General features: G+C 44.8%; 1 protein-coding gene across 2 annotated transcripts in view; it reads left to right on the forward strand.

Annotated features, from left to right (window-relative positions):
- Positions 1 to 23,298, forward strand: part of FAM161A (FAM161 centrosomal protein A) — a 325,438-nt gene that overhangs the window by 213,724 nt on the left and 88,416 nt on the right. For both annotated transcript variants that reach the window (XM_069608223.1, XM_069608222.1), the window contains 2 exons: positions 13,649 to 13,748; positions 19,022 to 19,176. In XM_069608223.1, coding sequence (XP_069464324.1) covers positions 13,649 to 13,748; positions 19,022 to 19,176 — 255 coding nt within the window. The remainder of the gene's footprint in view (positions 1 to 13,648; positions 13,749 to 19,021; positions 19,177 to 23,298) is intronic.

Here is a 23,298-nt window from a genome sequence, read left to right on the forward strand (position 1 = left end):
CTTCGCCCATCGGTGCTGGAAGAAACAAGATCTGTCATGAGCGTAACTACAAAAAATGGACTCGCAGCATCCGCACCAAGAAAAACAAAACCCCCTCTTGTGGAAAAAAGAAGTCACAAGGAAGTCCAAACACCAACGACTCACTCGCCGCAAAGAGGAACTAAGTAAAATTCCCCAATATCTGTGGAAGAATTTATAGCTGATCAGGATCTCATGAACGTGAGTGAGCACCTCTCGCCAGAACAGTCAAATCCACAAGGCGTAAATGCCACAGAGAAACCAAAAGAGACAACCACGAAAAACATCATTGACAGGGGTACCTTAGCCATCGAATCCCCTACTAACTTCTCTACCGTAGAAGATAGGTGCAAAAAATTGGTGATGGAACCAAATTGGGACCCACGAAAGACCCTCCTTACTGAAGTAAGAGCCACTTAAAAATAGGCCAAGAAAAGGCGATGCCCTTTTGAAGACTTCTCCTGAACAGAAACCCCCTTTGAAAATTAATTATAACAGCGAAAAAAAACATTGTAAACTGAGATCGAAAAACTCCCAGTCAACGCTTTACCCATCCTGAAAACCAGGTCTCTCGAAATTATCACAGACCAGAAGGGGAAATAAATCAGAAAAATAAAAAATCACCAGACAACAAAGTACAAAGCGAACAAACTTTCAAATTGGAACAGATAATGGACAACCAAGAAGATCTCATATTAAACAGGAGAACTGTTCTAAAACTCCTTCACTGCATTCCAACCTTGCGATTGTTAAGGTCTGAAGATTTCACTGAGACAAGCGACAAAGTGCCCTCCATTGACAACTCAGATAAATTCAGAAAAAGGGAAAAGCAGTCTAATTACTGCTAACCAAAATCTCGCTTCGTGTCAAGAACAGAGGAGCTGTACAGAGCCAGAAGATCTAGAGACATAGACCGGACCCATGCTAGTCCACAGAACAAAAAAGCGTCTATAGAACACAAGGACAAATCAGAACGTCTTCAGGGCAGGAGAAAGAACTCAGTCAGCTGCCCAGACCCAGCTCTGTGGATACCCCAAATTGGGAAGCTCCTCTAGTATTAACCAGATTTCAAACTGGCCCGATCCTAAGATTTAAGAAAGCAATCACACAAGACCTCCCAGCTACAGCTCTTGACTTTCCCAAAATGGAACTCGCCCCATTGAAGCAACTGTGGGCCTGGTTACCAAAGGCTCTAACATCATGGTCAAAGAAATAGCAATTTGCTGCTCCCCACACACCCAGCCACGATTTAGTCTGCAAAGAAAACTGCCAGGCCTCGCAAACGATGCTGAGGATGGGATCTTGGAACACGAGAGGCTTTCAACACCTGACGGAAACTTCTGGAGTGGACTTGGGAGCTTTTGATATTCTCTGCCTCCAGGAAACCTGGCTCGCCGAGAGACCAACCCTAGATGGATACGACCTTGCAACCTCACCAGCCTTAAAAGGGCTAAAAGGCCGCCCCTCTTCGGGCTTAATATCCGCTTTCCGTTCTGGTAGAGGCATTCACTTGCAAGATTCTCTTTTTGTGAACATGTTCATACTGGCAACCCTTGTAAAATGGGAACAACTCAATACACACACAGGGAGAGAGGAATCAACACTGGTAGTCATCATAAACACCTACAGGAATCCGCAAGCGATCTTGAATAAAAAATATCTTTCGATGATGGAAAAAACTATCGACGAAGCTTAGGTGGAACACCAAGTGTCCCATATAATCATCTGTGGAGACCTAAATGCAGCATGCAAGTCGCAAGACAAATCTCGTGAAGAATATGGAAAAAAGTCGCCATCAGAGGAGAGAAGCGACTACTGGTCGGAACTTATGGCTTCAAGAGAACTATTTAACCTGGACAAGCTGTTCAACCGGCCTGACCGTATCCCGACTTGGGAAAGAGAAGGTGCTTCTGCGACAATTGACTACGTTTTTGCATCACGTGCCATAAGGTCGTCAATAACCTCCTTTTGAGGTAATAAAGACTAAAGCCAGTGACCAGAATCTCCTGACCGCTGCATGGTCCACGTCAACTGACCAGAAACCTAAAATCAGTGCTCTAATGGAATGTAACAACTAAGGAAATCACCTAAAACTGACTGCCACACACATTTTAGATCTCACGAAAAGCTATAAAGCCCTAGAAGGAGAGAGTGACCCTGATGAAAAATCCTCACAAATTGACTACCAACCACTGTTAAGGACATACAAGACCGCGGCAAACAAACCACACCTCACAACAAAACTTAAGAAACACAAATTTGACAAACTTCTGGTTGAAAAAAGACAAGCTCTCCGAAAAATCAAATGAACAGAGTAAATACACAAGTCCGAAGCCCACAGCAACATGCTGCATGAAGCAACAAAGAAATGTAAGTCTTGGCTCAAAGGCTACCGGCAAACGCTATACCAGACAGATTCTGAGGCAATGTTGAAGGCGATGAGCGATCAAAACTCTCGAATTCTGGTCTTTGATCAGATCAGCAATCTACAAGCAACGACGCCATTCTGAACAGCATAGGTGAAGCTACTTGGGTGAAATATTTCACTACCTTATTTCACTCTCAATCTACCAATTCCTCTCCAAAGGAAGATGAAACAACATACCTTGGGCTGCACTACACAGCAGAGACAATATTGAAACATCCATTCGCAAACTGAAAACATAGAGTCCCGACCGGATAACCAACATCGATCTAAAAAACCACGCGTCAGAGTGGGCAACGTTCATCAGCATGGTGTTCAAAAGAAGTACGGAGCATAAGTATATACCACCATCTTGGACATCATCGATGGTGGTACCCATATTCAAGAAGGGAAGCAAAGAAGACCTGCAAAACTATCGCCGATAGCATTGCTTGACGTAATTGGAAAGGTCTTCGGCTCCCTTCTACTAACCCGGTTCCAATCGTGGGCTTATGAGTGTGCAGATCCCTTCCAGACAGGTTTCATGAAAAATATGGGAACCTCTGCAAACATCATGCTCCTGAGTTCCATAAAAAGTAAGATCATGGAAGGGTCCCCTATGGTATTTCCTGCGTTTATCGACCTGGCTTAAGCATTTGACCCGGTCGACCGAAAGAAACTATGGGACAAACTCTCATCTTGGAGCTACCTGGCGGATACTTTAAATCTGATAAAAGCCCTCTACTCAGAAACAACAATGAGAGTCCGCCAGAGCCAACAAGGTGTACTTTCTGAGGAGATACCTACCGCACGGGGGTGACACAAGGATGTCCTCTCGCTCCAGCACTGTTTATAGCATATCTTGTCGACTTTAAAAACAGAAAAAAGTGTGAGATCATTTCCTCCAAAAATCAGACAATGAAAAGTATCCCGACTGCTGTACGCGGACGACCTGATCCTTCTAGACCAAACGGCAATCGGTCTACAGAGACAACTGGACAATCTTTCCACTTACATCCGTTCCAACACTTTGGAAATAAACAAGGGAAAGACAAAAGTTATGGTGTTGGAAAAATCAAGATAGAAAAGCAAAAAACTAAGATGGCACTTCGAGGGCGCTCAAAACGAGAAAGTAATAGAATTCATGTACCTTGGAGTAATGCTGGATAGTTCAAAGATGGAAAACCCCAATGCAACAAGCCCTCTGGAACAAAATAAGGAAAAACTCTTCGCAAACTCTAGCCGTAGATAGAAAATCTGGCCGCTATTCCCTCCTGCCAGTTATTAAATTCTACAGAGCAAAGGTTGTACCAGCTTTAACCTATGGAGCAGAGGCCAAAGAAAATATGGCTGAAACTGGACGGCTATTTTTGGAGAACTGTCTTAAATTTACCAAAATCAACACCAATAGCCTCCATTAGACACGAACGGAGCCTGCTCTCGTTAAAAGTGACGATCGAGTGCAACAGCATGATGTTTTACAGGAAAACATTGCTTCCGGACACCCTCGAGATATACAACTTGATAAACCTAGAGTGCTCAGGTGGGCTTTGCAAAATGCTTAATGCATGGTCAGAAGACAATAAAGAAAAGTCGGAAATGATACAAAGCTCAGAAGAGGAATTGATTCAAAATCTGCTAAAGATAAAAAAGAAAATGGGAGTGCTAGACTGGATCCACACCTTGGAAATAGCTGCAAAAAACAAGCTGACAACGCACCTTCTGTCAAATACAAAAAAGCTAAACCAGACACAGGAATTCCTGAAGAGATTTCCCGAACAGAACACTCGGGAACTATTTTGTAAGAGTCTGTCTAAATCTTCTGGAAACTAACGATATTCGGGCGGTCAGAGAGCTTTCCAACTCGAGCACTTGTAGACTCTGTAGGAACCAAGGACAGACTGAAACAATAAGACATCTTTTATTGTCATTTTCGGAAACACAATCCATTCGAAGGACATACTTAAAACACCTTCTGTCTACCACACTCTTGTGTGAGGAAACCACTTGGTGGCAACGCCTCATCAATGGTGAAAAAACCTTTTGGGTAATGGTGAAAACACAAATTCTTCAAAATGCCCTCCCAACAATTGGACGAAGTGAGGTCGCTGTTTAAAGTTGGTGTCAGTATCCCCCTCCTCCCCACCAGAGTGGCACCTTTAAACTTTTTTTAAAAAATTCTACTTTACGAAAGCAAGTTGGAGCTTGATACCTTGTAAAAATCACTAATGTGATTCAATCAAGTAATAAATGATAACATAAAATTAGAATTTCATTTGATTTGGTTTGTTTTTAAATGTGTACATACTTTGGCTCCTTACTATCTGGCTTCCTTAATTTCCCTTTATCACCCCCTCCTGCCTTCCAGGATTCTTTGCTCCTCATCTCTGTTTCGTCTCTTGGTTCCTCCTCTTGGTACCTCATTCTCCCTGTGCTTCATCCCCCGTTCGTTCCTTTCAATTACTTGGCCCTAAATTATGGAATTCCCTCCCTCTTGACATTCGATCTGGTTCTAATCTTGTTTTTTTTTTTTTAAAGTCTTAAACTACATCTCTTGCATTCTGCCTTTCCTGTTGATTTGTTGTCTTGATTTTTGGCCGTCTCATTTTTTTTCGTTCTTCATGCTTTAATTGTCATTTTGCATATACTTTTAATTCTTCATGTATTAATTGTCATTTTGCGTATACTTTTTGTACTGTTTTACTTTGTGCAGAGCCTTGGATAAAGGCACTATATAAATACCTTAGATAATTAAATAAAGTGTCCCCTGGTTAAGAAAAAATGCTTTACTTGAAGCAGTTAAGAGAACCCGGTTCATTGCAGCTCTGTTTGCTACGCCTTTTGATCAGTGGTGTTAATGGTTTAGCAGTTTTTCTTTTACGATATCTCCCAAGGATAAACATTCAGACCTGGTAAAGTTATATACAAAACTAGCAATGAAAGAACATTTTGGACCTTTTTAAATTATTGCAACTAAGCTAAAGTCTGAATAAAAGTGGCTATACAAACATTACAATGTCAAGTAGGGGGAGGGATCAGTAGTATACCGACAGCAGGTTGTGGGTGGGGGGAGCAGCAAGCTGCCCCTCTACAGTCCATGCAACCAGGCCATTTGGGACCTGGCTGGGATTTTTTCCCCCAGCTGCTGCGACTGGGAGAAAGTTTCCCCGGCTTTCATCCTTCTGCAGCCCCGGCTGCCGAGCTTTCGTATTTAAAAATGCCCTCTAAATGGCTGCAGCCCCTTCATCCCGTTTTGGGCTTTTGTTGAAGGGGCCTGCTCACCTTCTGGGTTGCTGAGGAGAAAATGCAGCTGAGAAAGGCAGCTCAGCAACGGCCTCTCATTTCCCTTTATATAAACATTTATTTTGCTAGCAGATGCTTTTTTAGGCTGTTCAATCGATTAGCACAGTGATGGTACATTTCCAAGTTGCCTACTATATAAGGGCCTACTGCCAAGACAATAGAGTAATGCAATAAAGTGCCTTTTAGAGATTCATTTATATCCATCATATCCCATGACATGCTACACGACTAAATGACAAACCAAGGGTTTGCTTTTATGTGCATAGTCATGTGTTCTTTGCATCATTAATCAGAACTGTACATTTGTTACAATCTCTATATTGCCCTTACTGCACAATTTCTTTTAGTGTGTATCTTAAAGTGCTTAAAGTACACTGTTGTAAATGTTATCATTCATCCCTAAATGCGATTATTACAAAATTCCGATGGGCATGCACCATAAATCAGCAATTGACAAAGCCACTATTTGAAGCGTTGGTCTACTACCCTATCCCAGACTTTTCCAAATGGTGCCCCTTGCAGCAGACACAGCAAGCAATGCAGGGGTATACTTCTCCTCTCAAAAATCTTAAATTGCCTAACTGATACAGATGATTGTTTGATGTGCAAATGTTGTATACGTGATGCATACCTTTGTCAAACAATGACTACAAGCAGGTGGGTTTATCACATACACCCTTCTGGGGCTCTGTCTTGGAATTTGAGGTGTGTAGGGCAGTTTAAAGAGATCTCAAGTTGTCCAATGTCTGTCAAATAATTAACCATTCCTGGCTGGCTTTTAGGATCACAACAAAGTAAGTAAAGACCTTACTCAAATCTAGGTGTCTTTTTAAACATGTTTTGCAGGCCCTTTGGCCTTACTCAAATCTAGTTGTGCATTTAACATGCTTTGCAGGCCCTAGGGCTTACAAACATCTAGGTGTGTTTTTATCATGTTTTGAAGGCTCTCCATTTATTTCACTAAACCTAAGTCTGCATGCAATAAGCAACTGATGTGTCACCAGGAAGTGACTTGGCCACCCTGATCTGGTAGGGCTCCTCGCTACACAACCTACAGCCCTCAAGCACACCTCTTAAGACCACACAATACAGCCCCTCTAGTCCACAACCACCTCGCACCCAACAGCCAACACCCGACCAACGACTACACACAATGACTAGCCCTATTCCTGATAGGACGCAACAAGCTACCATTTCCCATTTCCAAACAGACGGCCTTAACAACTACTGTCCACATGCCCTCACACGTACTCCAAACACGTACTCTCCCTGAAAATGGCACTTGTGCTCTCTAACTCACACGACATACCACCATCTTCCTTCCTTCCCAATGCATTGCAAATCCTCACTTCTATAATCAGGCAAACCACTGGACATAAGACCACCCTAAACACTAAGATGCCATGCTCCCTTGAGTATAGGAACAAGCGTCTAGCATCCCGCCTACCTCGCTTCCGGCCTAATGCACAGACACACTACCACAAACCAGCTAACAAAGCTATTCAAGTCTGCCTCAAACTCTAGGAAGCCATGCTCTCTTGTGACTAGGAACAAACGCCTAGCATCTCCCCTAACTACCGGCCAACAATAACCACTATCTACCACCCCATCCATGCCCTGGAGAAACAAACAACTCAATTCTAGAACTAAGACCCCCTCAATGACTAGAAGTCAACACACCTTGAAGAGAACCAGCTCATCACTCAGCCTGTATGATCACACAAGTCCCCCTGAGGCCACAGACTCTTTCTACAAAATCATTCAAAGTCACAAGGTGCAATCCTCTCTCCGCCACAGAACATAAACCTAAAAATGAAACCCCTTTAGAACCTAATACGAAAAAGGTCACCATACTGGACGTCCTGAAATCAGACACCACAACTCACCTTAAGGGAGCCCTCATTAATGCCAGATCCCTCCTAGCACATGCCCTTGACATTGCTGACCTCATCACCTCCTATGACCTAGACTTCCTAGCAATTTCCGAAACTTCGTTGCGCCCAGCCGCAGGCCCTGTCCTCTCCTTAGCCATCCCTGAGAGATGTACTATCCTCAGGAGAGACAGATTGGAGTCTAAGGAGGCGGGGTAGCTGTTGTCATCAAAAATAACCTTCCAGCCAGAGATAATTCCCAAACAAGCTATGCCTTCGGGAGAACTTAACTCACTCAAAATGTCCCTATCTGCTATATCCACTCTCACCATCCACCAAATCTACAGACCCCCAAACCACCTGTGTTCATTCGAGGAAGACATGGCACAACTCCTCTCTGCCAACACCACGCCTTACTAAAAAATAACCATTTTGAGGGACTTTAACTTAGGTCTCCATGACCCCTCTGATTCCCAGGCACTAGCCCTTGCAAACACTATTGAAGCGCAAGGCTTTCTCCATCGAATATCTAACCCTACGCATGACAAAGGCTGTTTGCTTGACTGGCTAGCAGACCTCAATTGTCGCACCAAAATTCTAGCCAACAACCCATGCCCCTGGTCAAATCACAATTTCATCCTTTTCTCTATCAACAATATACCCAGCCGATTATCCCGCCTCACCCTACCTCGGGTGTACATCAAGAAACTCAAGAAACATCACGCCAGACAACATACTCCCCCCCCCCCCTACTACTACCACTTACAACCTACCCTCACACCAACACCGATCCCACCGACATGGTTACGCTCAGCAACCAAACTCTCCTTGATGCCATCAACAAATTTGCCCCTCTGGGCAACCATAAAACCAAACCAATTGCCCACCTAAATTCTTGGTACACCTCTAGCCTCAAAGCCCTACAAACCGCAAAAAGAATTGCTGAGGGTGCCTGGAAATAAACACGCTCGCATGTGAACTAACAGCACTTCGACACCCTGACCGTAGAATACATACAAGCTATTCTCCAATCAAAGGCAACTCGTACAATGAAAGAATACTTTACGATACTACGTGAACTCAAATCCACAGCCCCCTCAACTGACCACTGTAACAAAGATCTACCCTAGTGCAAGACATTCAAAAAGCCCTCATCAAAATCTCCTTACTTCAAAATAAAATCAACACTAAGAAATCCAAATTTGCCTCAGCTGCCCCGACCCCTGACTTGCAACCTACACCTTCCAGTCCCATGCCTAGATTCGAATTCACCCCCGTAACCATCTCTGAAACCACCACAATCATCAACGGCCTGAAACCCTCCTGATGCCAAGGAGACATCTGCCCAGCCTCTCTCATTAAAGTCTGCGCTGAAGAGCTTTCCTCCTTCATCAATGCCCTGATCAACAACTCCATTCTCCTCCCTTCAATGTACCAGAAAATCTTAAAGAAGCATGGGTAGCCCCACTTCTCAAAAAAACCTACACTGGACCCTAATGTCCCCACTAACTACCGCCCCATCACAACGGTACCTTTCCTTCTGAAAATACTTGACAGAGTGGCCTATGTGCAAATTCAAAAATACTTGAAAACTCACAGTCTCCTTGGCCTCTGCCTATTAGGCTTCAACCCTGGTCACGGAACGGAAACCGCCCTCTTGGACCTCAAAATCCAAATGGATGATATTAAAGACCAGGGCAATTTGGCTATCCTCCTTTTACTTTACCCCTCGACAGCCTTTGACTTGGTACACCACAATATATTCTGCCAACACCTCGCCTTAGCTGACCACTTCTCAGGCAACACCATAAAATGGATTGAATCCTTCTTATCTAACTGCACTATGAGAGTATTCTCAACCACTGCGGCTCACCCTTCCCCCACCCAGCCCCATTAATGTGTGGAGTGCCCCAAGGTTCCTGTGTCTCACCAACACTACAATGTGTGTACCAGCCACTTTTCGACCTTCTAGACAAACTGGGGGTCGCATACACGCAGATGACACCCAAATACTCCTACCCATCACTGGCAACTACAACACTGATTCCAACGTCCTGAGCGATAGCCTAGATGGCGCAACTCGAGTAATGCCTTAATGACGAGAAAACGGAACGACTCCTCATTGGCAGTCAATCTCTATTAAATAACCTCTCCGACTCATATAAATCCTTTACCATTGACAGCAACATTATCACTATAGCAAAACTGATCAATGCCAGTAGACCTTTCCTGACCACCGATAATTACATCACATTTGCTAGAGCCCTCATCCTGTCGAGGATTGATTATTGCAATCTTTCTTTGCTAGATCTAACTCCTGAAACAAATTACAAATTATCCAGAACAATGCTGTAAGAGCTGCACTCAACATTCCAAAAAAAGATCACATCACCTCAGTTTGATGAAATATCCACTGACTCCCAGTCGGGAATGCATCACATTCAAAACTTTTATCTCTAACACACAAATGTCTATCAAACAGCGCCCCAATCTATCTAGCTAGACAAATCTCTAAAGTCCAGTCCAAGAGACCTACGGGATCTGTATATTCCTGCCGCCTTGCTATCCCCAGGTACAGACTCCAAAAAGCTGGAGGATGCAGTTTCCCAGTGATTGCAGCTAAACTGTGGAATTCCCTGCCCCTAGCGCTGAGGTCAGATCCCTCCCTTTGTCCTCCTGCAAATGCCTAAAAACCTGGCTCTTTTACCAAGACATATAGAAGAATCATAACCTTACAGCTACACTCATAACCATGTACTAGCAATCTTCCTGTACTGGCATTGAACCTTTATCTACTCCAAAGAAATCTAGGGAGCTTTTCCCAGCAGTAAAAGTGTTCAACAAATTACAACCGATTGAACGACAAGCAATGCCAAAGTCAGTGGATTCAGAAAGGTGCCTTTAGGGAGCCAGGACAGCCAACGTCAATTGGACAAAGTCCATAGTTCTGATGCACTTCTTGGATACAAGTCTTTCACAAAGTCAGATAGTTCTGAAAATCACTGTAGGAACTCAAGCTGTTAAGTCTGCGCAAAAGGAATCAACTCAGAAAGTTAAGCAAGTACAATTCTCAAGTGAGAAAGCACGACTTAAGGGGAAGTACCCCAATCCCAAAAAGTACCTATGGTTAGAAGGAAAGTGGTCCAGCTGGATTCCGTCTCAGCCAAGCAGACCCTGGTTCCTGAGCCTCAGTAGTCGTGGGGGCAAGAAGAAGGACGTCTGGAGGGCTCCTGCGGAAGTACTCGCGAAGAACTTCGGCAGCTAAGGGCTCTCTTCGATTCAGCAGCACTTAGTGGTTTCAGCGTTTCACAAACAGCACGGATGCAGATTGAATATTTCTGGTTGGACTTTCCTTGCTCCCTTAGTCCGGGACTCTGGATCAGGATTTCCTGCTTCTGGAGGGTGCTCAAGAGGCTCCTGGAGCTTTTGGTAGTTTTTTTCCGGCAGCAGACAATGCACTCGGTTATGGACACTCGACCCCTGGCATTGGGCTTCTGCTGCACTGGAGAGGCACAGCAAGTCCGAGATTGCGCCAAAGTGGAGTTCGTCTCGGGGTTAGTTGGTCCCACTAACCCAAGGGAAAATGTCATCCCGTCCAGAGCATCTCTGTCTATATGAAAAAGGAGGTCAGCACAGCAGCAGGGTTTCAGCAGCAATTCAAGGTGCAGGAATTTGCAGCAGGCTTCTGTTCACGATTTCTTCTTTGGATGTTTCTTCTAGTGTTCGACTCTGCCTCTAGTCCCAAAACCCTCACATTTCAAGCAAGTTTTCCCATTCATTCACAACCTAGGCTGTCGATCACAAAATAGGGTGGCTGTCCTTCCCGGGCAGCCAGCCGGCTAATCAGGACTGGTTTCGATCAGGCACACCTAGAGACAAAGGACAGGGGAGTTTCGGGACCCTCCCTCAAATCCTGTCCCCCCAGACACACTGGAGCCAGGGGCAGGCTTCAGGTCTGAAGCCCGCAAAAGACAAAACACACAAAGGGCTCAAACCTGTCTCAACGCACAGAGTAAAAGCCAAGAAAGACCTCACAAACAGAAAATGGTGAAAAAAGAAGAGAAGGGGCCATTTTGACGAAATTGACACCAATGGGTGCTGTACTGCAGCTGAGGGTTCAGCCTGCGGTAAAAAAAACACACTGGAAGTAAACATTAAACCACTGCCACCAGTCATTTAAAGTAGTGGGGGTAACAAAATATGTTACATGAGAAAGTAGGATAAGGGGCTACAAGGTAACCCCCCAGCACGCCACATAAGATGGTGGGTGCTGGACCTACAAAGCAGCAATGGAAGATCAATTTCACCTTGCTATTCTTGGGAACAGTAGTTCACCCAAGAAAGGTTATTTAAACCTTAAGAGAAATCCAAAGGATTTCTCAGTGTGACTATACAAGAAGCAGATGCCTATGAAGTTTGTCAGACTCCAAAAACAGTGAAAACATGAAATCCAAATCAGGGAAAAACACATGAGAGAGTGAGAAAAAGGTCCCATTCACTCGGGAGTTAAAATTAAAAAGTCGTAAGTCCAGAAAAAGAGCTTGGTGTCTCTAAGGTTTGAGGGAATTAGCACAGAAATTCATATTCTCCCTAACACTAAGCAAAGGCATTCTTCCCTCCATATTCATCTTTGATTTGGCCTTGTTTAACGTCATTTTGTGACTTAGCCTTGGTGATCCCTGGGAATTTTGCAGATGCCAGAGTTTAGATCCGAAGAATTAGATTAGGTAAGGACCCAAGGCTCTTGCACTTAAATACTTGGAAGGGTTCTTCAGGTGTGTGTTCTTGCTAATACATAATGTTTTAGTTACCTGCAAAATTTTACATTTATAACAGACAATTCCCAAAGGACTTGCGCTAAACCAAATTACAAATATTCGTCATAACATGTATTATGTCAGCAAAGCGGTGCTACCCTATCCATTTCATTTAAACAATGAACAGAAACAATTACAAGTTTACTTACCTGAACTCTGATGTGGACATTCCTGTTATTCAAAGTATTAACACGTTACCCTGTATGTTGCACTTGAATGCCACTTACCACTAGTTAACTTGCCAAGATCACTTGTCTACTTAGAACCCACACTAATGCTCTAGGGAAATCCAACCGGGAGATGATGAATTTCAAGAGTTTTTCCTTATTCTGAGTCTAGACGAATCTTGTGTAGCACCATCTTTAAACAGGATTTCAAGAACATCTATTTCTTTTTTATGCTTAGACATAGGGTGCAAGATCCCATGGTCCCATGATCTATGCAGTACCTCGAATCCTATTCACTTTTCATTATGATCTAATCTTCAAGCATTTGAATGCACCCACTGTCTGGGAATCATGCTGCTGCAATGCAAGAGCAACAGTCACTCAATTGACCACTGTTTTGAAATATAAATGTCCTCCTTCCTGCCCCAGTGAATCCTTCGAGAAAATAATTGATGTTGATGGGCTTTGAAGGGAAGAATGTAATTCGCTCCCCCAGGATTTTAAAGAGGATGAGAATGTCATGCATTTGTAAAAAAAAAAAAAAAAAAAACAACAAAATGGATGTTGAAAGACTGGTCACATTGCTAGAGCAAATGTCAGCGTGGCCAGAGAATCTACATGTTTGTGAGTAAACCTCACATATTCAACACTCCTGTGCCGAAAACAGTCAATGATCAAGAAAATGTGCCTATTTTGTAGTAAGCACAACCACTGAATGGAGCCTCTGTGACTGGTGATGAGGAGAGCTTGAAGTAACGATACTGAATGTCATGCAACTTGAATGTGCCAAGAAGACAACCCTATATTAGGAACATCTGTGAACAAAGCAGCACTCTGAGTATCTCTGCTTTGCTTTTAATTTCTGGTTTCAGCCTAAAAGTGTAGCTTTTTGGCTTCCAACCCCCTAAATATTGCCACTGTTAGTAGTGATTTTACATTGTTTTGTTCTTTTGCTCTAATATATATGAAATAATTAGAAACCGTATGCAAAGAACTGTATTATATTTATTTTTGCATGTCAGCATGTTTTAAAAATTCCTGTTGCATCTTGGCCACCATTTCCATTAGAGATGATGAGAAGCAGCGGATGAGGGAGTACTTTCAGGAGTTGGGGCAAATGGAATCACGAATAGACAAGAGGCCGCTGCTGTTGGAAAGAGTTTCTCAGGTGCGTTTTGAAATCCTTTGTGTTATCATGGAATAGAACCCATTTCTTGTTTGCCAATTGTGAGACTGGAAGTGCTCGTGGGGAGCCAAAATAAGAAAGGTGGAGGCCAGACAGACCTGATGGAGAAGACCAATCTTCTGATTCTTTTTATGGGTCCCCAGACTGTAAAATAAACAGTTGTCAACTAGATCATCAATGAGCTCCTTGGAGAAGATGGCACTGTCCGTATTTTGTGCAAAGAAACTAATTGTTATGAAAGGGATGCAGTAAACATTATTTGAACAGCAACATGTTTCAGATCCAGCCAAGTGATGGCTTTTTGTACATTCAGCCAAATTGCCACAGAGATCCGGGGGAACCTTCTGTGAATTAAGGGGACAAAGGCCTTTTGGGATTATTGTTGTCAGTAGAGGTATTGTTATTTTGACGTATCAGTCGAAATCTATGCAGATATTCAGCAGGAACGTCTACACATTTGCTTTCATTATCAGAGTTGAACATGATGCAGCCAAATGTCCTTTGAGGATACAGAGAACTGCCCAGTGCAGCAGTTCTGACGGTTCGGGTCACCAGGTGTACAACCCTGCCTGATCCACTGCATCCTGAATGCCATCCCAATTGAAATAAGTGCTGAGCTTCAATTTCAGAACTGCACCTGTAATCCTTGCAGATCATCGACCTTCCAGTGGATGCCTTTCCTTGTTGTCCTTAGTGAATAGAGTGCAGGTCTTCTCTCCTTGTAAGACCGCAACAATCCCACTTGCAACTGATGTATTTTCTTTTATAGTGTGTGGCAAGAAAAATCCTGATAAATCAAATGTCTGTAAAGTTACCCAACTTTATTCCCTTCTTTTTACACGCAGGCATCTTTTCAGTATGGCAAAGGTATAAGGCGAATGTTAGAAAGTATGCAAAAGTAAAGTTGGAACTTTGCTTCAGGGCATAGGGGTGTTATTACTCTGGTTCATTGACGACCTCTTCTACTTTTTGGTATCCCTGAACTCTCTGGAAAGATCAGTTTCTGTTTCAGAAGCTAGGTAACCACCTTGTTCATACCGGATTGTGAATAATATTTGATGGTGCTCTAAACTATTCAGTTTAGTTTACATTTTACCCAGCTGAACGTGTTAGGGAGACCCTGAAAGGTTACATACAAACAAAGCAAATCCTAGAAAGAAATGTATAGTGAGATTCTCTGATCCTGCGTTGATTTACCGCCAGTATGCCACACAGCAGCTCACCGCTGTGGATGAGAATAAATAATGTTCCTTTTTTTTGTATGCGCTCGTTCTCTTGACTTCACTTTCTTAGAGTTGGATTGTTTAGAACTGAGAGTTAGAAAGGACAGTAAAGTCCAATGCCGAGTACAGCACAAAAGGCATACATGGGCTATGACATGTCAGGCTGAGGGAACTGAACACAACAATACAACGCCCGTTCTCTATTGGACAGAAGGAATGAATGGAAAGAATGAGAAAAATCAGGCATGTAGTATGAATATTAAGACCAGAGGGTTTGGTGCCGAGCTCTAGTCCAACAGTTCATTAAAGTGAGGCTTGTTATCTCCATTTTAGCCCCCCAAAAAAAGACAGTATTTTCATTTACCAGGTTTGACCAGATGACAGTTTATTGACCCACTGTAAAATGGCAAGTTCCAAGCAGTTCAGAGAAAGCTACATGGCACTAAACGTAGCAAGCATCAGGGTGGGCAAGTGGCATCATGGACTAAACTCAAATCGGAAAAGGCATGATATGGCTTGGGGACAGTGCACCGAAGGGCAAGGACCATCAGAATGAACAGCCTCCAGAAAGTAGACAGAAATTATAAGGTGTGTGGTATGATCGGGGACTGTGCATCCAAGGCCAACAGACTTTGCATTGGGGCAACATCATCCAGGAGCTGGAAGTGAAGCACAATGGGAATGAAATGGGTCATTAGCTGATTTTAAGGTCATCAGGACACGCGCATGCTCCTGGATCTAATTGTACATCTAAGTAGGCACCAATTGAGGTGGGTGAACTAGCCATCAAGGGCTGAGGACTTTCAAAACAGACTGCAACACCTGGTAACTGATCTCAATCCAGACTGAAGAAGTTTCGAGTAGTGGAAAAATTAAGAAAGAGGTGCATCATAAAAAAGAAAACAATTTCAGGAAGCGTAAGGTGTTGTAACAAGAATAAACACATGTCTACTTCAAGTGTTGCTCTTCCCAGTAGCCACCCCTGGGTAACCGTACCCATGACCCCTTGCACATAAACCCTTTCTCCTCAACATAACCCATAAGACTTACCCCAAACACTTCAGACCCAAGTCCTTGCTCCGAATCCTTCACCTGTCATGTTCCTTGTACCTTATGAAAAAGGCACGATATGAAAATACTCTGAGGAAAATGGTATTCGACGAAAAACATTCTCAAAGAATGTGCTACTCGAGAACAAAAATCAAGGAATGGAGTGGTGCCCAACTAGAGGACATATGCCAAGCATAGCATTTGCAGGGATCACCCATGTCCTTGCACGACAATTGAAGGAATGGAGTGGTGCCCACATATATGCCAAGCATAGCATTTGCAGGGATCACCCATGTCCTTGCATGACAATTCAAGGAATGGAGTGGTGCCCAAATAGAGGACATATGCCAAGCATAGCATTTGCAGGGATCACCCATGTCCTTGCACGACAATTCAAGGAATGGAGTGGTGCCCACATATATGCCAAGCATAGCATTTGCAGGGATCACCCATGTCCTTGCATGACAATTCAAGGAATGGAGTGGTGCCCAAATAGAGGACATATGCCAAGCATAGCATTTGCAGGGATCACCCATGTCCTTGCACGACAAATCAAGGAATGGAGTGGTGCCCAAATAGAGGACATATGCCAAGCATAGCATTTGCAGGGATCACCCATGTCCTTGCACGACAATTCAAGGAATGGAGTGGTGCCCACATATATGCCAAGCATAGCATTTGCAGGGATCACCCATGTCCTTGCATGACAATTCAAGGAATGGAGTGGTGCCCAAATAGAGGACATATGCCAAGCATAGCATTTGCAGGGATCACCCATGTCCTTGCACGACAATTCAAGGAATGGAGTGGTGCCCACATATATGCCAAACATAGCATTTGCAGGGATCACCCATGTCCTTGCATGACAATTCAAGGAATGGAGTGGTGCCCAAATAGAGGACATATGCCAAGCATAGCATTTGCAGGGATCACCCATGTCCTTGCACGACAATTCAAGGAATGGAGTGGTGCCCACATATATGCCAAGCATAGCATTTGCAGGGATCACCCATGTCCTTGCATGACAATTCAAGGAATGGAGTGGTGCCCAAATAGAGGACATATGCCAAGCATAGCATTTGCAGGGATCACCCATGTCCTTGCACGACAATTCAAGGAATGGAGTGGTGCCCACATATATGCCAAGCATAGCATTTGCAGGGATCACCCATGTCCTTGCATGACAATTCAAGGAATGGAGTGGTACCCAAATAGAGAACATATGCCAAGCATAGCATTTGCAGGGATCACCCATGACAATTCAAGGAATGGAGTGGTGGTGAGTAGAAACCGCATGCCTAGCGTACCATTAGCAAAGATCACCCATGTCATTACATGAATACAAAAACATAACCCAACTTGGGGGCGCTAAACATGGGGGAGTATGTTTGTAAGACTTAGATTGATTTGACCTGTTGTAACTTAATATCCAAATCTCAGCCTCCCTGTCCATGCAAGCACAGGTCAGCTCTGTATGCCAACCGGGCCTCTATAGACTGAACGTTTTACGGGATTCTCTTCCTTTTTTAACCCCCTCTTTTCGTGCTCCTGTTGTCACTCATTTTTGGCACATTAGACTACTGGCTCAGCCTGCCTATCTTTTCTCAGGCTATAGGTTTTACAGAATTCGGCAGCTTGTGCCGACTCTAGCCGGTCCGCGCATTGAATTTAAATAATTGTGCCTGGTGCACCGCGCCTTTTACGGGCAAGGGGCGAATATGTTCAGAACACATTCTGCCATTACATCCCTTCTAGCTCACTCTACTCAGCCTCTATCTAACCTCTTGGTTAAGGTCCCGAGAGTTTATCGAGCCAGAATTGCCAGGCGGGAGTATCTTGTTGCCGCCGCCCTACTTTTTAACGAGCTTACTCGACTTCTTCGAGCATTTATAAGATTTTCCGCTGCCATCTCAAAACACACACATTGTAGTTCTTGTTCTTCTTTTTACTGTTTGCTAGTGTCAGCCTGCCCCCCTTAGCGCCATTATGCCTTTGCGTGTAAGTGCGCTTCATAAATTCAGCTAACATAACAATATGTTTCTGAAGCCGCGTGAGCCCTGCGAGAGCTTGTTACCCGCAGACACCGGCTGTTTACTACAGGTGTGGCAAATATGTCATAGCGGACACACCTGAAGTGAAATGCAAGCATCTCCTAATTGGCAGACCGTAGCCAAGCAACCGAAACCATCTGTTTCCCGAAAAAAAAGTAATGAACTGGCAAACACGAAATTTAACACACGATTGTCTCCAAGGCGAAACGTGAAGTAGGGTATGTTTTCTCATATCTCGTGCTCATCTTCCGACTCCTTCACTAACATTGCGAGCACTTTTTGTTTTGCGAATGTAGTGTCGGAGACCGCATCCGATTTAAGAGTTCCTGTGGAGTCTTAAAACAATTGCGCGCGGAAGTAAACATTTCCTTTTTAGAACATAAAGGGAATTACAGTTCCGTGGACATTTAACATAAACATGCAGAAATGTGTCCGAGACGGGCAGAGCTGTGCGATTCAATGCCGCTGGGAGCATAGATTGTCCCGCAGGAATTAACACGAGGAAGTGGCAGCCCAGTTAGCATGGGCTGCCACGGGGCAGCAGAAGGAAGATGGGAGGTCCCAAGGGGCTTACAAGGATGACGCTATTAAACGGTGGTGAGAAGATTCAGGCACAGCTGCTGTAATGTCCAATTGTATTATATGGCAAAAGAAAACCTGTCTCGGATGGTTAGTGTGAAATTGCTCTTTTTTTTATAATACCAATAAATAGAAACTTAACAGGTGCGTCTTTTCTTTTGTTCCTAACAATTACACAATCGATCACAATTTAATTGCAAAAGAAGAAATTGAGTGCATTTTTCTTAAAAGTTGAATTAACTTGTAATTAGTTTAAAGTAAGCATCTGTGTCAGCGGCCTACCCCGTGCCAGTTCTGTCTGTGCTTGGCCTGATGCACACGTTCCAATGACACTGTTTTTCATTTTGTCCAGAACAATGCCCGGTTATCCGCAGAGAAGCATTTTTCCAAAGTTTTGAATGAAGTGGGTTTAGGAGAAGACCCACTTTTAGGGAAAGGACGACCTGTAAAGTCTGTACACAATTTCAGTGACGAGGAATCAAAAGCTGCTTCTCGGAATGCGAAAAGGTAATGTCTCCATTTTTATTCGAGCACTTCTTCCCAATGTTTTTATTTCATTTTTTTAATGTTATAATGCCTATATTTTGGATTAGAGTTTCAATTCGCTGCCATTTTATAGATCTGCCCACATTAAGTCCTTAAACTAGATGCATGGAAAGTTGTGTTGGCCAATAAAGCTAAGCTGCTAAAGGTGTGTGAGCAAAATGTATTAGAAAAAGCTGTCTATGGTGTCCTGCGCGTAGGGACTGTGGCTCTGTGAATGTGCAGCACACCTTGCCGCTGGTATAGTGACTCCCGTCGGGGTCATCCACCCCGCTCGCCTTAACAAAACATTTACATATCTGTAGCAAACAGTCAATCACTGGACACATGAAATAAAATTCATGGCTAATAAAGAGCAGTACCATGACACTCTCCTTGCTATCCCTCGGCTCTCTCCCTGCAGACTCACGGCTCACTTCCTGATGGCCCTTGGCTCTCTTCCTGCTGGCCCTTGGCTCTCTTCCTGCGGGCCCTTGGCTCTCTTCCCCCTGCCATCCCTGCGCTCCCCCCTGCCATGCGTGGGCTCCTCCATCCCCCTGCCGTCCCTGGGCTCTCTCTCTCCCCCTGCCGTCCCTGGGCGCTCGCTCTCTCCCCCCTGCCGTCCTGCCGCTGGGCGCTCTCTCCCCCTGCCGTCCCTTCCGGCCCCCCTCCCCCATCCCCCTTCGTCCCTGAGCTTTCACTCCCCCTGCCGCTGGGCTCGCTCCCCCTGCCGTCCTGCCTCTGGGTTCTCTTCCCCCCTGCCGTCCCTGGGCGCGCCCTCCACCTGCCGTCCTGCGGCAAGGTTGTTTTATATATGCAACGACACCAGGTGGACATAACATTCCTGCAAGAGACTCACTTGACCCCTGGGAGGGAGGCGAAATTCTGACACTGCTATTTCTCCTCATACTCTGGGTACTCCAGGGGCGTGTGCATAATGCTACGTAACACAGTGGGGTTCTGACTGATCGCCCAGTGCAAAGACCGGGAAGGACGTGCCATAATGGTACATGGGACGATACAAGGTCGTGTGTACTCTTGATTCATTTTTATGGAGCTAATCAAGACCCGGTGGAGACTTTGGGCTAGATTACGAAGCAATTAGAGGCAAACCCCACCCCCCTCGGAAAATTATTTGGGCGGGGGATTTCAATGCAGTAATGGACCCTGACCTAGACCGAAGGGAGGGACCATCCGTCCAGTGTCCAAGGTAACGAACAAGCTGCGAAACATGTGCTGGTCATGGGAGATAGATGACGTATGGAGACTGAGACATCCTGGGGGAGGGAGATGCACGTTTCAGTCCTCGGTACACAGCTCAGCTTCCCGGTTGGACTACTTTCTGATCTCTCTCTGACACTGACAGTGGTTGACATTACCACCCTAGCACGCACATAGTCGGATCACTGACCGGTGCTCCTTGCCCTAACACTGCCTGATAGGAAGGTGGGGAGAACAAATTGGATGTTCAAGAGCGACAGTCTGACAGATGGGGTGTTCTAGGATGGGCTAACTAGTCATTGACAACTTCTTTGACCTAAATATTGGGTTGTTAGGAGCACATGCGACCCTTTGGGAAAGCTTTAAATGCGTTGTTGGGGGAGAAAGCATCTCCAAAGAGGCAGGGATACTTAAGCAAATCAGGCGACAACTAACAGAAACTGAGGAGAGAGCACAACCAAACACGCTGAGATTTAGAAACAGCTGCAGCTAATTAATGAGCCTGCGCGGAGAGAAGTGAAGTTTTTCCAGGGTAGGACAACTGCACATGAGTATGGGGTGGACAACACCCTGGCAGGGTACTGCTGAGAACAGTCAAAATAAAAATGCAGGAGGGTCGGGTCTCTTCCATTAAGAATGTGCACAGGGATGTGAAATTTGGGGATGCCAACATCGTCCAAGAATTCTGCGCCTTCTATAGTCAACTAAACTCCTCACATATTCGAGTAACGCAGCAAGAGGTGGGGGAATACTTGGATACTGGTGCACAGAGGAATAGAGGGGTTGGCTGGGCAGTCCCCTGTCCCTAGAAGTCCTATTGGCAATTAAGGCACTACCGTCCAGGAAGGCCCCTGGCCCAGACGGCTACACAGCTGAATTCTACAAATGTTTTGGCACTAAACTAGCCCTGCATCTACTAGAGGTGTATCGACAGTCTAGCGGCCAGTCGTCTGCCGGACTCGCTGCTTGAAGCAGTGGTATTGGTTCTTCTAAAGCCCGAAAAATCCCCAGGCCGAATGCTCCTCCTACTGCCCAATATCCATTATAACCATGATCAATAAGGTGTTGGCTAACATTTTAGCACCTAGACTGGCCCCATTGATGCACAGGTGTGTCAAAGCGGACCAATCTGGGTTTATTCTGAGTAGATCCACCTCCTACGAGCTCCGCAGAATGTTCACGCTAATGGCAGATGTCCAACAAGATGAGTCAGTAGTAGCAGCACTGTTGGACGCCACAAAAGAGTTCGACTCAGTAGAATGGCCCTTCCAATTCACGGTACTCCGTAGAATGGAGCTGGGGGAGGAATTTATTACCATGATCCAGCTACTCTACGCTTCCCCTAATGCTAAAATCCGGGTGAACGGCCTACTGACTCTGTATATATCCCTGGGAAGAGGCACACGACAGGGGTGCCTGCTTTCACCACTACTATTCGCATTGGCAATCGAACCACTAGCGTAGGGGATTAGAGCTAGACACATCCACAGAGGGATACAATTGTACAAGCACATGGTGCTTTATATCAAGGACCGGGCCCTGTCATGGCAGACATAGTGTCTTTTGGGGAATACTCCGTGCTAAAGATTAATGCCACAAAATCTGTACTGTTTCCACTCACAGCAAGCATCACACGGTTCGCTGATAAGATAGGATTTCAATGGCGCGACACACACTAGATACCTGGGAATAAATGTAGCTCGGTCCCAAGAAGAACTATACAAACAGAATTATTGCAGGGTGTTAGATCAAACTAAATCGTCAATGCAAAGATGGATGGAACTGCCAATTAACTTATATGGGAGGATATCTCTGGTTAAAACGGTGCTACTCCCACGTTTCCTATAAGTCTTCCTCAATGTACCGCTTTCACCCCGAGGGAGTTTTTTCATGAGCTACAGACCAAAATACTGTGGTTTATATGGGCCAGGAAGAAGCCACATGCGTCATGTGAGAAATTAGTGGCCCCCTGGAAAGGGGGGGGGTCTAGCACTCCCTGACTTTGAGGTATACTATGAGGCAGCACAGGCGGGATACCATCTAAACTGGTTCAGGGGTCCAATAGACAGGAGACAAGTGGAGGTGGATAGGGCACTAGTTGCCCCATTCCTATTAAGGGCGACCATACCGATATCAACCAACAGAAACCTGAGAGCGCCAAATGTTATAGAATTAACCTGCAGATCATGGGCCTGCACAGAGGGAAGGGGGAAACCATCTACTCCCCAATTCTCCCACTGATATACATTCCTGGAGTACCACTGACGTGCGAGAAAGGATATGTAAAACTCATGAAACGCTTGAACGTATCCTGTTTCGGGGATCTGTTTCCAGATGGACAATTCCTGGCGATGGAAGAGATGAAAAGCAAGGGGGACTTAACATCACTTGACATGTTCTTGTATTTTCGGCTGAAGGATTCCATGAAACTAATTTTTCAGTTTCCCCACCGAACCTGTAACACCCCCCTTACTAGCCTACATGCTCTCGAGAAACGAAGAGAATAAAGTGGTGTCCGCTTTGTATAATAAATGTATAGACACCAGAGGCAGGGGAGACGTCTCGCCCCGAGCCAAATGGGAACAATTGTTGGGAGGGCGGTGACAGATGAGACGTGGGAATATTGCTGTGGGGAAACGAGGAGGGTGGTTCTTAACCCCTGGTATAATCTGATCCACTTCAAGTACCTACATCAGTGCTACTACACTCCAGAAATGATACATACGTTCTTCCCAGAGGCTTCTGAATATTATCCGCAATGCACTACATCTCCAGCAGACTTTCTGCACATGGCATGGGGATGCTCAAGGAGGAGATAGTTCTGGTCACAGGTCTTCGAGACACTGGGCATAATAGTAGAGGAGGACGTGGAACAAACACCACAGA

The sequence above is a fragment of the Ambystoma mexicanum genome, chromosome 4q (assembly GCF_040938575.1).
Source record: "Ambystoma mexicanum isolate Mex_15411 chromosome 4q, UKY_AmexF1_1, whole genome shotgun sequence".
In the NCBI taxonomy this organism is placed as follows: domain Eukaryota; kingdom Metazoa; phylum Chordata; class Amphibia; order Caudata; family Ambystomatidae; genus Ambystoma; species Ambystoma mexicanum.